The following is a 14,641-nucleotide window of genomic DNA, read 5'->3' as shown; positions in this document are numbered from 1 at the left end:
TGAAAAGTGAATCGCTTTACTTCAATATTCCAAACCTAAGGCCTCTAAAAGTGAAAAATATGTGAAGCTTTTAAAGAAAACGAAACTAAAAGGGTATTTTCGTCATTCTAGTTTTCAGCCGGCAGATGTCTGCGAAAATTAAAAGTCAAGTACCCCGATCTTCTCCAGAGACGGCCGTCTCTCTCTTTCTCTCTCTCACGCTCATTTCAAGTTCTTGCTTTTTCCGCTTTTCCGGGGGCCGAAATTCCCGATCTCCGGCGAGCGCCTGTTCTTACCGTCGCCGGATTTTGAATCCGACGGGCGATATCGGGTCTTCGGGATGAGCGTGACGGGAGCTACGAGCTCGGGGAGCAATGGGCCCGGCGATGCCTCCGCCCCCAGGCGGAATTCGAAGAGGCCTAAATGTGAGTTCTCGCCATAGCAACCCTAATTTTCGGACTCTTTGTGCCTTCTAATTGTTCCTTTTATGGATTCTTTTGGCCTATGATGATCCTGTATTTTCTCTTTTCAAATCTTGTTGTTTCCGTTGATTTGGCCGATAATTTAGGGTTTGTGGTTGGAGCGATGATTTTGGTTTGGATTGATGGATGATGAAGGATTAGGGTTTGGATAGGCGCTTTAGGGCGAAAATGCGTGGAGATTTGTGTTAGAACAGATAACACATTGGTTTCCATAATATTCGAACGAAAAAACAGAAAATCAGAAAAATCTGTATTTGAAAAGGCCTTCATTTTGTTAGGTTTCTGAAATCATGTTCAATTTCTGGTTCTTCGTCGCATTTGAAATGTAATAAAAGCGTAAGGGGGAACTTTACCCTGAAGAGATGCGGTGAGACACCAAAATTTGGGATTTTTCATATTAGGTGAATCGGCTGTTGCGGAAGATGAAACTTGCAAAAGATGAAGGTTAATTAGAATTTTTGGTGAAAACGATGGCGATGATTGTAATTACTGGATGAATGACAGTTGGTTCGCTATTGTTATTTTAGTCTTTTTGAATATTGGAGAAAAATATTGAAAGCGTTTCTCAGTTCTAGTTTTTCTGATTTGGAAACATAATTGGCATATCAATCTCCCTCATGTAAGGCGAGGAAAAAGCTTTTGGTGATGGCTTTTAGGTTTTTATAAGTTGGTCTAAAAGCCCTTCCTTATAGATTTCCAGGGCTTTATCTCCAGCTCAGGAATAGCAGAAGCTCCTATCAGGTGCAGATGCAAGGGATGCTACTTTCAGAAGAAATTTCACCAAAGGATAGATGGTAAATTGTTAGAATTGGCGGAGATTTTGGCTGAATTCAGAAGGTGAGGATGATATCCCATGTAACTTGCACTGATCTGGTGTATTCTTCGATACATCCTTCTGTACTTCACTGATAGACTCGGTACCAAACTTGAATTTGATAGGTGTATTAACAATAGAAGTAGTTTCTAGGATGGTGGCACCTTGTCACATTTTCTACTTTCTTGGTTCATTGAATTTTTGCTTTAAATTTTTTCTCTTTCCACAGTTAAAAAAGAGGCTGCCTGTCTACAAATGACAGGACAACTTTTTGAGTAATCTCTGAGATGTTTGTCATCATCTTAGTGATCAAATATGGTTTAATAAGTTATGGAACCCCCTCTCAGTTAATAAGTCTCCCATAATTTATGAGATATGATGCCTTGAATGATTATCCTCTTATAGCGTTGTGCTTCTATGATGTGGGTCAACCTGCCTCTGTGATGATGGATGAATTACAACAAAAATATGTCTGTGATCTTTAAGTGATGATTATTGGCAGAACAATAGAAAATAACAAGCCAGTTTTCTGGATTTGCTCTAGATGCATTGTACAGGTGAAGTTTTTCTTTTTGGGGTGCAAATTTCCAGAGCATAATGAAGATGATGAAATAGGACATGAAGAGCCCCTTTAGTCTTCTAGGAGTCAAAAGGGCTGCTGACTTTGTTTGATGCATGCTTTTACAGTTAAACTATGAGTTCCATTGGATCCATGAGAAGGATTTCAGTTCCCATCCTTGACTAAATTAAGGTTGTAGAAGAAAAGAATATGTAATTCAGACACCCTCGAACATGGGAGAGGTGTGAAAAGGAGTCCTTGAGCATCTGGAATCTCAGGTGCATCCATCTCAGCAACATAGTTTATGCAAAATTTTGACGAATAAGGATGTGATGGGATATGTATATGATACTAGATGATGCCTAGATGGCATCAGATGTGGTCCACAATGGTGATAGTGGTTGGCGAATGGTGTGGACCTGCAATGTCACATGAATCCTGAATGCCTGTAATTTTCTGTTTCCCAGAATCAGAAAGAATGTTGGTCTTGGACACATATGAAGCGTCAGATATATTTGACACACGCACCCACCCACCCACGCATGCACCCACGCACACGCACACACACACACACATTAGAGCTTGTCAGAAACTACTTGTTACTGTGATCATTGGGGGAACAATATCTAAAACTGACGGCGCCCTAACATATTTTTTATTGCTTGTTTGTGAGGAGAGCCTTATCTAAAACCCAAGCATTCACTATCCTCGACAAAATGAAGAGAGTCATGAGCCCAAGTCTTTTATGTAATGAGAAACTTATGCACATTATAGGTGGCCTGTATTGAAGTACAAAGGAGGAGGATAAAACATTGAACTACAAAGCGAGGTTGTGAAAAACTAGCAGTTAAATAAAATACTAGCATTGTATTTCATGGTTCTTTGATGATTCAAGTAAAACCATAAAAATATGTTTTGATCTATGTAATGTAGGCACAATTAAAGTGGGGATACACTATTCTTGTGTAGTTTCCATTAGTAATAGTATAGAAGGGAGCACGACAGGGGAATAAAAGAAAGTATCCATGTGATAATTTTGATAATGAAGTCATACAGATGCTCGTAATTTTATAGAAAATTAATCAAATTAACCATAAAATCATGTTTAGATCCAAAAATAAAAGTTGGGTGTGGCCAGTTTTTAGGGAATCTACAAGTTTTGTTTCATTGGCAACTCTTCTGGAGTACATTGGTATCTCCTTGTCTGGATATTGGCATTCTGTGGGTCAAACTGATCACAGGGTCCAACAAACAGATTGATATGAAATGTTCATTTTCATAAGATGAGAGCTGCTTCAAATTCAGTGAAATTAAACAGTTAAATTCAATTAGTTTTAGAAATAGAAATGTGCTTTTTTTTAATGTTAAAGTAGATTTTGCTCAACCTAGAGTTTTAATTTCTTACTGTCTATCTCAAGTAAAGTTTTTGAGAGCTCCACACCTCATAACAGACATGCTATAAGATAATCTTCCTAACAAAAAAGGTATGTCTCTCTCCCTTTTGCAGATTCCAAGTTTACTCAGCAAGAACTTCCTGCTTGCAAACCTATCTTAACACCAAGATGGGTATGCCTTAGCTTCTCATAGTCATGCCTGTTTTAGTTTATCTAGTATTTTGTCATCTGTTGTAGTGACCTTTAAAATTAGACAGTTTATTTGTTGATTTGTTTTTAGTTTTGGGGGAGGCTCTTACCTAAATTTAAAACTATCTTTTTGTTACATATATACAGGTTATTACAGCATTTGCCTTCATTGGTGTTATCTTTATCCCAATTGGAGTTGTTTCCTTGTTTGCATCACGTGGTGTAAGACTTGATCTACTTTATGTTATAACTTGCCTCATCCATGCATGCTGCATGAGATATTTTATTTAATCTTTCAGGTTTTTTCCTACTCCCATAGAGAATCTTGCTTGTAATTCAGGTAGTCGAAATCGTGTATCAATATGAAACTTCATGTGTACCTAGTAACTGGACAGGAAAAGAGCTTGCTTTCATTCAAAGTGAGGCTGACAAGACTTGTACTGCAACTTTAACTGTGAGAAATTTCTCCCTTGACTTTGAGCATTTGTCCTCTATTGAGACCTTTAGACCTTATTTATTTTAAGATTACAATTTAAAATCAAACGAACTTCCTTCAGGTACCAGATGACATGAACAAACCTGTATATGTGTACTACCAGCTGGATAACTTTTACCAGAACCATCGCAGGTATGCACATACTACTTTGCTGTGGATCCTTTGTGTGCCCAAAATACTGCCTTTCTTTGATGGTTTTTTGCATTTCCTATTCAAAACATTTCAATGGTGCCCTAAGATATTTGAGGATACTACAATAGTTGTATATCAACGTTTTTTTGGGTACTGGACCTGAACCTGAAATCCAAGATTAATAAGAGAAGGTCATGTCATAACTCATAAGGGATGTTAATGCTAGATGTCAGAACCTAATCCTGCCCTTTACAGAACTTGGAACTAAAAACTTACGAGCCCCTTTTTCTCCACAAAAATCTAAGAATGCTTCATCAACATAGAAGAAGACAAAGTTTATTATGAAAGACAAATTTAATACCAAGGATGGTCAGAGAGAAGCTAAACAAGTATGAAACATGTTGCTTAATTACATCAAATGGAGATGTTCAATTGACTTGTAAGAAGACACAAGGTACCTAGATGCACAATAAATTAAATTGGGAAACAGATGAAAGTACCTTTGAAGCAAAAAGAATATACAAGATAAATAGTATGGTGAAAATGTAAACACATGTATGCTCTAACAGTTATAGTGTCAACATGTGCATTATTTATGCAATTCTTCCCACATTTGACTGCAACATAAAAATAAAATAGAAGTGTGCTTTATATATTTTCTTCCTGTCCTATCATTTAGGTGCAATGCTGATGTGCTATCATGGATTCAGAAACTGTTACCTGCAAATGAGCTGTGGTTATATATATATATATATGTGTGTGTGTGTGTGTGTGTGTGTGTGTGTGTGTGTGTGTGTGTGTGTGTGTGTGTGTGTGTGTGTGTGTGTGAGAGAGAGAGAGAGAGAGAGAGAGAGAGAGAGAGAGATTCACTATCTGGTGCAACATTTATCATTAAACAGATTCTGTAATTCTGGAGTCTCTCTCTCTCACGCGCACACACACACACACACACACACACACACACACACACACACACACACACACACACACACACACACACACTAAAAAAGACCATCGCTTTAAGAATTTGAAATTGCCTCATGGTCCCACAACTCCAGCCATCATTATCATCTTTATAGCATTCACAATGCAAATAGATTGTTCAGACCATTTTAACAATATCGACAATATATAACCTATATAACATGATATATCACCACTCAAACTTAATCCTAGAAATTTCCAAAAAATAGGTACCACGATATATCATGGTACATGTTGAGTAAAAATCAAGTTTTTTACTTGTATTTTCTATTCTTTTGAAAATCTAACCTTTCAAATGATGTAGCTAAGCAAAAGTAACAATTTTTTGGGGATTCATTTTAGAAAAATAAAAATGTATGATTCCCCAATCCACATGGTTGATCTTCTTCATATAGTGTAGATTTGAAAAAACCAAACATACACTGTGTTAACATGTGCATTGAATTTTATATTATATGTTTATTTATTTTCAATAATAATTGTAGTTTATAGCTAATGTACTGATGTAGTGCCTGGTTTTTTTCTTTATATGTTTAATATCAACTTGATTGTAAACAAATGAACAATATATAGGCTATATATAGCTGACATGCGATATGAATGGCAAACGATAAGTTTCCGGTATAATAGCTTGTGACCATAGTTTAGACATGTCCTAAGGGTCAGAACTAGTCTTCGGTGATTGGATATATGTATCTGCTTAAACCAAGACATCCCTTGATAATGATTAACACTTTGGTATTTGAAAATATAAGGAATAAATAAGAGCTCGAACCTATGAATGGAATTTCCAGATGATTTGAAGCTTGTCAATATAAAATTTCTCTATTGAGCACAGAATTACTTTAAAGAAAGAAATGCCCCATCCTGCTTTAGAATGAATTTGATTGGACTGTGTTGTAAAATATCTTATCTCTGTCTTTGCATCAATCATGTTGACATAGGATATTTATGAAATACACGTCTCAATGTGTCACTGTTGGTATTGTTGATTATGTAATGAAGTATGCGGAAATACAAAGAATGCTTAAAGAATTCACAATGTCCTACAATGAACAAATACAAGAGAGAAGTCGACTATGGGACAGTACCACAAGCCTTTAAAAGGCAACACATAAAATAATAAGAGATTTATTAGAGAGGAGCTCTAAGGCTTAAAGAATACATGGGGATCACACCCCTATTTATACAAAAAGAAATGGGAAAAGTGGGAGCCATTGGGAGCTCCCACATGTTGTCATTGGGAGCCCCCAACAGTCATATTTATGACCGTTGGGGTCCCAACAACTACATGGTGGGACCTCAAATGTGGTACAAAAAAGATTTTAAAAGAAAGAAAAAAAAAAAAAAATCTAAAATATCCTAAGTATTAATGATAGTTGTTTCTAGAAACAACTATGTAAAATGACGAAAATACCCCTATTGGGTATTTAATAATATATATATATATATATATATATATATATATATATATATATTAACAGATTACCCTACATTTTCTCTGTGGTTGCCATATACATGCATTTTGAGAAAATAGTTAATTTTAATTTGAATGAAAGTTTTCTTTCAAATGGAGGGCTTTTGATATGGTCCGTTAAAAAATTAGGCTCTGCTTGTATTCTTAACCATGGTTGCCAGTTGAGGAAGCGGGAGCGGGAAGCGATACGGGAAGCGGGAGCGGGAAGCGAGGCACTTTCAAAATTTTAGGAAGCGGGGAAGCGGGGGACCACTTAGGAGCGATTCGGGAAGTGTCTCGGAAGCGACCTAGGAAGCGTCTCGGAAGCGACATAGGAAGCGTCTCGGAAGCGAGGGGGAAGCGAAAAAAATAAAAATAAAAAATAAAAAATACAAAAAAATTGAAAAAACAGGGGAAGCGTGGGGGAAGCGAGGGGGAAGCGCGCTTCTCATTAAAGGGAAGCGCGTCCCCCATTAAAGGGAAATGCGTCCCCCATTAAAGGGAAGCGCGCTTCCCAAAAAAGGGGGACGCGCTTCCCAAAAAAGGGGGACGCTTCCCCCCACGCTTCGGAAGCGCGACGTTCCGCGCTTCCGAAGCGCGCTTCGGGGAAGCGCGCTTCCCCTTTTAGCTAGGCGCTTCCGGTAACTCTGTTCTTAACTATAATTCTAATATATTGTGAAGCATAGCATATTCTTTTGGATCTTTTTCAGATTGTTTCCGGTTATTTATTGAGTTTCAAATGCTTGATTGTTCAGGTACGTCAAGAGCCGGAATGACAAACAGTTAATGAGCAAGAGTAACGAAAATGATACCAGTAACTGTGACCCTGAAGCTAGTGGTGGAAATGGCCTTCCTATTGTTCCTTGTGGTCTCATAGCTTGGAGTTTGTTCAACGACACATATGGGTTTTCAATCAATAGTAAAGCATCAGAAGTCGACAAAAAGGACATATCTTGGAAGAGTGATCGTGATCATAAATTTGGAAAAGATGTTTATCCAAAGAATTTTCAAAGTCGATCCTTAATTGGGGGTGCAAAACTTAATGAAAGCATACCTGTATGTATTGTTTGTCTACTTATTTTCTTTTTTGTGTTGTGTGCCTTTTTCCTGTTTGTGTATTGTTTCGTTTATTCCCTGGCATTTGGGGGTTGGAGAACAAGGTTGATCTGTAATGAACCGTATGCTGCACATAACAGCTAAGTCAGCAGGAGGATCTTATTGTTTGGATGCGAACAGCTGCACTGCCAACCTTTAGGAAGTTGTATGGGAGAATCACTGTTGACCTTAAGCGGAATGATAAAATAGATGTAGTTATACAAAATAACTATAACACATACAGCTTTGGCGGCAAGAAGAAGCTGGTGCTTTCAACAACAAGTTGGCTTGGTGGAAAGAATGACTTCCTCGGTGTAGCATATCTGACTGTTGGTGGGTTGAGCTTCTTCTCGGTGCTGGTCTTCACTGTAGTATATCTTGTTCACCCAAGGTTCGTAACACTGTTATTGTTTATCTTCACAACTAGATTGGTTTTCTGTATTTTGTTGGCTGACATTCAACTTGGTTTTCTTCTTTAAGCCTAGGCATTGATGAAATATTGTTGATTATCTGATATTAACAGCATTTCCTAAATATTATAAAAGCAGAAGCAAGGGTATGAGATGCAAAAAATTGGATGCTTATAATTGTTTCTTAATTGTCGTTCTTGTCACGCGAGATGAGAATGTAATTAAAAATTTGCAAGGGCATTTGCATAGAGTTTTCATATAAAAAGGAGGCGTTACATGGAACATTGTTTTTTTTTTTCAAAAATCAATGTCACTATTTATAGTCTCTCCCCAAAAACGTCTCTCCCCCCCTACTTAATAGGCATAAAATGAGGAATCTCTCTTTCTCTCTCCTTCCAGAATGACTTTTTTCCACTTCCTAATAGCCATAAAATGAAACTATTTTATAATATTTTAAAATTATCAATATGTTTATTATTTTCATAATTTTTATTTTCAATCTTGATAAATGTATTGTAAATCTTATTTTACCATTTGAGTTATCTTATATGGCCTGGCCCGATGATCTAGTGCATTATAAAAGTTGCAAGATGATACACACTTTTGATGGTAAGGTGGAACTTTCTCCAATCTTCCAGACATTTGAAGAAATTATTTCAAAAGCAACTGTAAAACTTGACTTCTTTTTATCTGTGTGTATGTATTTCTTCTGTACAATGCCAATTTTCATTGTTTAATTGGTGGTGGCTTTCACTATTATCTATCACCTACAATTTCTTGTGTGGAATTGTTAGAAGTGGTCACTTAACTACCATCCTGTTGTTTCCAAGCAATTCTGGATCAACTGGCATATTTACCAAACTAATTCTGTTGCTTTAATCCGACTTCTTTAGCTAGTAATGGAATGCTTCATGCTTGCATCTTTTCTTTTCCAAGTAATTATCTGTTTTAGTTTCTACATTTGATCTAGCCAGGAAAAGTATCTGGAATATTGGTTGGCTAATAAATAATGTTATGATATTTTCTTTCCGCATATTTTTCCATGTTTATGTGGATATGTAACCTAGCTATGACCTTTTTACAGGCGTCTAGGAGATCCAGCATATTTATCTTGGAACAGAACTCCAGCACCACACTGAGAGTATGATCTATAGACAAGTCCTGCAATGCACCACTTACATTGCGCTGTCCGCTGCATAATAAACTGCTATGCATTGTTTTCCATTGGGTCAAACTCTCTTGCTATGGGACTTTGGGTTGGTCAGGGGGTGTATTTTTATTGTTGGAAGTTGGAACTCTAAACACCATTACACATTTTAGCAAATTTCTCTTGTTATATCAGGCATGCTTTTTCACCTATTTTTTTTTAAATCTTAATCTTCATGTGATTACTAACAAATAAATATATTACCGTCTGCTATAAAGTGAACTTCCATAAATTTTATTGGGTCTGTTTCATTCTCATGTGCTAAATATAAACATTCATGTCTACAAGAGCTCCACACACCTGCCTAGGTGGGTCGGCTTAAGGCTTTCATGTTGAAGGAGATCGAGAGTTAGGTACCCAATGTGTGCATCCTTTGCTGCAAGGCCTATGCTAAGTGGGAAACTAAGCCCCGGTAAGCATGGGGGAGTACTCATGGAGTTTTACACTGCAGACACCGACTCTGATACACAGTCAATGCAACACATCTCGGCCCCTCATGGGAGGTCCAAAACATAGTGATGGTTTCTCCATGCCAATTAAGAAAAGAATATGGTCAAGCATGTTTGTCTAGTGACATACATATGTAGAATTATCAAATTTTGTCTCATTTATCTGGCCACAGGGCGGTTGGAAGACGCCCAACCTAGGCTTCAACCTGTTTGATTCATAATGATATTGAAGGCCTGATGGCAATATCCAGCTCACTTAGCAAATATGGGTCAAGTTGGTCTAAGTCTGAATCATTAGTCTTTGATGGTCAGGCAATTTAATTAGAATACACTGATAGTGTTGCAGGAGATTGTGAAATAGCGAGTGGTCTGTGCGACAACCTTGAGACCATCCTTGGTCGTGGTGAGTCGGACCTTCACTACTAGAATGCCCAAGGGCAGTCTAGCCGACAGTCATGTTCAGGCCGAGAGGTCATGCTTCATTGTGAAGAATTGGATCTTTGTTTCCTTAACAGTTGTACATTTACAGAACAGATCCTGTTAGGGTAAGATCATAAGATGGATGACAAGGGCTCTGTCTTAATACGATCAGAGTTTTAAACTCAAGAACAGTGTCCCTTGCCATAAGGTCGAAGCTGGGTGTAGTCTACAGTGGTTTGGGGGACTTCAAGAGTTTACCCATTGTAGACCGCCAATGTGTGGTTGGTGATGAGTGGTTTTCCTTGGCCTGGCCCCTCTCCTCCTCCCGTCCCCCCCCCCCCCCCCCACCACCACCAAAAAAAAATCAAGTTAGACGGGCTCATTAACTCAAGTCCTGTATATGAAACTTGACCAAGTTCGTGAACTCCAAATGTATGGCATCACAGGAGGCGCAGCCAAGGTTATGAACTCCAACATGTCAAACTGTTTTATAATTTTATTACAAATTGGGGAGATTGTTAACTTGGCAGCACCGACCTCCAGGAACATGAAGTCGCTAAAGATCTTTTTGAGTTAAAAATGTGAAAATTAGAATTAAAAAACATTTAAAAGAAGAGAAACATATAAAAAATAATCTCTTTTTGAGATCTTTCTGACAGAATTAAATAATAAAATTTTGACATTTTGGAAATATCATGATTTTATCTATGCCTTTAATGTTTACCAATATATCAGTTTTTATTATGATATTTTTGAAAATATGTTTATATATTCAAAGATGGCTGGGTTGTATCTAGGCCTTGAGACAACTAGCATTTGCTTCCAGAGGACCTATAAATGAAATGGATGTGATATTCGGATCTACATCCATCTCCAGAGTCCGTACCAGGTTTAATTTCTATAAACTTGATGTAGATCTGATCTCAGATTTACAGAAAAATTCTGCTAAAAGTACAATTACCATTAGTTTTGTCTAGAAAAGCAGAAAACTAAAGGAAAATTCAGAAAACAAGAAAACTGAAAATTAAGGGAAAAGAGAATAAGGAAAAAAAATTGATTTTATCCAATTCAACTGCCCAACTACAAAGATCTCTTCTCTATAAATAGATGCGATATTTCTTAATTTTAAATCAAATAAATTACCTAATCTGATAATCTTTTAAAAAGATAATACTTATCTTAAAAATATGAATCAAGCATAATGATCCAATATCCAAACACAACAAGCCCGAATGTCCAAATAAAAAGATAAAGAAAAACATCTAAAATCTAAAATGAATCCATCCTTATGGAGCCAAGTCTTCTGTCCTGCTCCCTAATAAGAACTTCAAGGACCTGTTTGTTTCAAACATTGTCGCATGGAAATGTTTTGCACAAAAAAAGCATTCCCAAAAGGAGGGAATGCAAATGCATGTCTGTATAAGCATGAGAAGTGTGGGTCCTACTTAGGGGTGTTAATGGGTAGATTTTAACCTAGAACCCACCTGTACCAAACCTTATATGGTCAGGGTTTGGTGATAAACAACAAGGTCTGATTAGAATTCGGGTCAGATTCAAAGGGTCTGATTAATATATGTAGCTGGGTATGGTTTCTGAAATTTTATACAGGACTCAAGCTCGACTCGAGCTCCGACAAAGATCTGCAAATTTTCAATGTAAAAAAGATTAAAAAATATTATTTTATCCGGTATGGTCCTGGTATGGTTCGTGCCATCCATATAGGATCCAAGTAGTCTGTAAGGTACCATCATCTCAAATCAGATGTTGGTGTGGTCCCACCTGGATCCCAATCAAACCCAACCTGCTGACACCCCTAGTCCTATTGAGAAAGCGTATCAGGTCAGGCACTGACGCCCGTCAGTTTTTGCTGTGATGCCGTTCATCCATGCGATGAACGGCATCACAAATACCATGGAGGAACTATTTTTTCAGCCGTTCATTTTGAAAACCTTAGATGCCGTCAATCCAGGGCATCAACGGCTCTAAAAGAAAATGTAGGACCCATCTAGAAGGCGTAGAATCCATCCATGGTATTTGGGATGCCGTTCATCAGAGCAAACACCCGTCCGTGCTTGCTCTGACCTGATACACCCACTGCAAGATAAGGAACCATTTTCACATGAAAAATGGTAATCTTCAGAGGAAATGTAGTGAAACAAACGGACCCCAAGGGGATTTTCTGTCCCATCAAAGTAGAATCCCAATGACGTTGGTGTTTACGTCATCTTACGGCAGCTGAAGTCAGAAGGACATGTTCGGTAGTAAAAAAAGTCAAAAGCTAATGTCGTCATCTTTTGGTGGGCCATAGCAGGGAACCGGTTTCATTATTCCGAGCTTTTACTTTCCTCGGTTTGCGGTTTTCCCCTTTCTCGTTTTCCGCACAAAAAAAAATGGCGATGGTAAAAATAATATCTCGAATTTTCTTTTTCTCTTTTTCCTGTTTTTTTCTCGGTCTGCTCTTTCCTTTTGCCCCTCTTTCCTCTTTTCCCTCTTCCCTTTTAACGGTGGTACCCTGTTACGGACCATCAGGGTCCAGATGTGACATATCCAACTCCTACTGTCCTACAGGCTCCAATTTGTCAAGATCCGTATCCATATTTATATATCCGATGCAAGTGGAGAATGGGTTTCATTCAATGATGGCAGACCAGGTGATGCTTGTTTGGATCCGGAATCAGACCAAGATGTGGGAACGGGTCCAACTAGGACTGTTAGACCAGATTCAAACCCAAAGCATCCTGCAACAATGCAAATGCATCAGTATGTTTAGTACTTTTTTCTGCAAATTACAAATTCTTGAAGGACATCATGGTGTGGGCACCATTGGGTGCATTTCAATACAAGATTCACTAGAATATGAGAACTAGAAATATGAGCATTTCCAACACCTTTTTGCAAATCCAACCATGTGGATGTGCTTGGCATGGTGAATTTGCTAGAAATCAACCATTGGATCTTGTATTTTTGATGAAAATGCGATTTTTGAATGCTTAAATATTTATGAAGATTATGAGCCATTGATTTTAAAGTCTTAAAAAAATCTTGTATGATTCAAGAGCAGGTTCTTATAAAACCAAGCATGTAGATCACGTCCCTACCATTAGATTCAAGACAAAAGAACAAAAAATTCATAAAAATCAAGGTTCACACATTAGTTCTCATATTTTAGTGACTATGACTATGAATACATATGTAAGAACGCTCATACTGCAAAATTTTCATTGGCCCTAAAATTGTTTTGTTTGGCGTCTCTTTACATGATTCTATTTATGTTGTTCTCTTGAATTCCTCAAAACATGGATGAAAATGGACCTCTTTGTTGTAATTCAAAATACAACTTATATAAATGGTAATTGTTATTTCTAAAACTTTTTTTTTTCTTGATGAGTAAGAACCTTCCTACGGACAAGGATCTTTTTCTATTTTTTTTTTTTGTTTATGTAGTCAAGTGAACCCACGTATCACTCCATGAAGGTGCATTTGAATCCCAAAGGATCTCGGATCTAAGGGAAATCCTAAGAATTGAGATCCGAAGATCTGAGATCCAACCCTTCCCCTTGAAGGAGAAATCCTCTCCTTTTGTCAGATCAAAGATCTAAGATCCAAGATCCCTCATGAACTGATGTGGCGTACTGCTTACTGAAGTACTGTGAGATATGAGATTCAACATTTTTCTTTTTTTGATGACGAGGAACACACACAGAGAACCGAGTAGCTTAATGAGCTCACCCCTTGCAGGGTAAACCTAGAGTGGTGTCACTGACACCTAAGCTCTTTCAGAGTTCACCAGTTAAAGGCACCTGCACACCCCCCTGGGAGTCGAACCTGGGACGAAGGGGTCAGCACCTTATCCAAAGCCTGCAGCATTTAAATAACCTCGGATCTTAGCATGGGGCCTGTACTACATCAGCATGCCCCAAAGCAGCACATATTTTCGGATATGAGATTTGAGGGAGTCGAACATGCTGATCCGAGAAACGGACATGGCATTGACAGTTGATGATGTAGAATTGGGCCCATGGCGGGATATAATGCTATTCAAATGAAGGACCACCGCGCAGTGGCGGAGCCAGAAGTTTTTCGTTGGGTGGGCAGACTGCGGGTCTCAGGGACAATGCCAGAAGTTCCCGGCGATGACTCCATCGTAGGTGGGCTTGCCGAAGGTGGGTCTGTCCGGGTCCTCGGCGGAAGGGAGGGCTGCCCTCTTCAAAGATGGGTGGTCATCGATCTCCATGCCGAGGGGCTGACCACCGTCGTCGGCAGCCGATCTCTTCCGCTTGTTGCTGTTCTGGTCTCCCAGCCCTTCATCTAGACACCGAAAATTGATGGTGCAGGCCATCGGTTTCAGAGAGAGAGATGGTCGTCTTCTCCTGTTCTATTTTGGCCTTGGTAGCAGAGGGAGAGAGACATATAGAGAGAGCGAAAGAGAGAGTCTAAGTTTGCATACAGGTCGGACTATAGGTCCCAATCAATTCATTTATGGGCTAATCAAAGACTCTTTTAAGCTAATGTATTTTAAAAATATAAGGTGAAGTAACAAAATGATTGGATAATGTGCAAAAAACTATTACTGAT

The 14,641-nt window shown here is 38.2% G+C and overlaps 1 protein-coding gene across 2 annotated transcripts; it reads left to right on the top strand.

Moving 5' to 3' along the window:
* The first annotated feature begins 172 nt into the window (after positions 1–172).
* Positions 173–9,361, top strand: LOC149830616 (ALA-interacting subunit 3-like). 2 transcript variants are annotated; one of them, XM_090016643.1, is made up of 8 exons: positions 173–404; positions 3,342–3,400; positions 3,565–3,639; positions 3,758–3,871; positions 3,975–4,045; positions 7,241–7,541; positions 7,682–7,971; positions 9,075–9,361. In XM_090016643.1, the coding sequence occupies exons 1-8, from the start codon at positions 320–322 to the stop codon at positions 9,127–9,129; spliced, it is 1,050 nt and encodes a 349-aa protein (XP_089872769.1). In that variant the 5' UTR covers positions 173–319; the 3' UTR covers positions 9,130–9,361. The 2 variants fall into 2 exon arrangements, with proteins under 2 accessions (XP_089872769.1, XP_089872770.1); XM_090016644.1 differs by lacking the exon at positions 3,342–3,400 and having other exon boundaries at positions 220–404.
* The last annotated feature ends 5,280 nt before the right edge of the window (positions 9,362–14,641 follow it).

The sequence above is a fragment of the Nuphar pumila genome, chromosome 8, assembly GCF_984573655.1.
Source record: "Nuphar pumila chromosome 8, dmNupPumi1.hap1.1, whole genome shotgun sequence".
NCBI classification, from domain to species: domain Eukaryota; kingdom Viridiplantae; phylum Streptophyta; class Magnoliopsida; order Nymphaeales; family Nymphaeaceae; genus Nuphar; species Nuphar pumila.
This window is presented reverse-complemented; position numbering and strand designations above follow the sequence as displayed.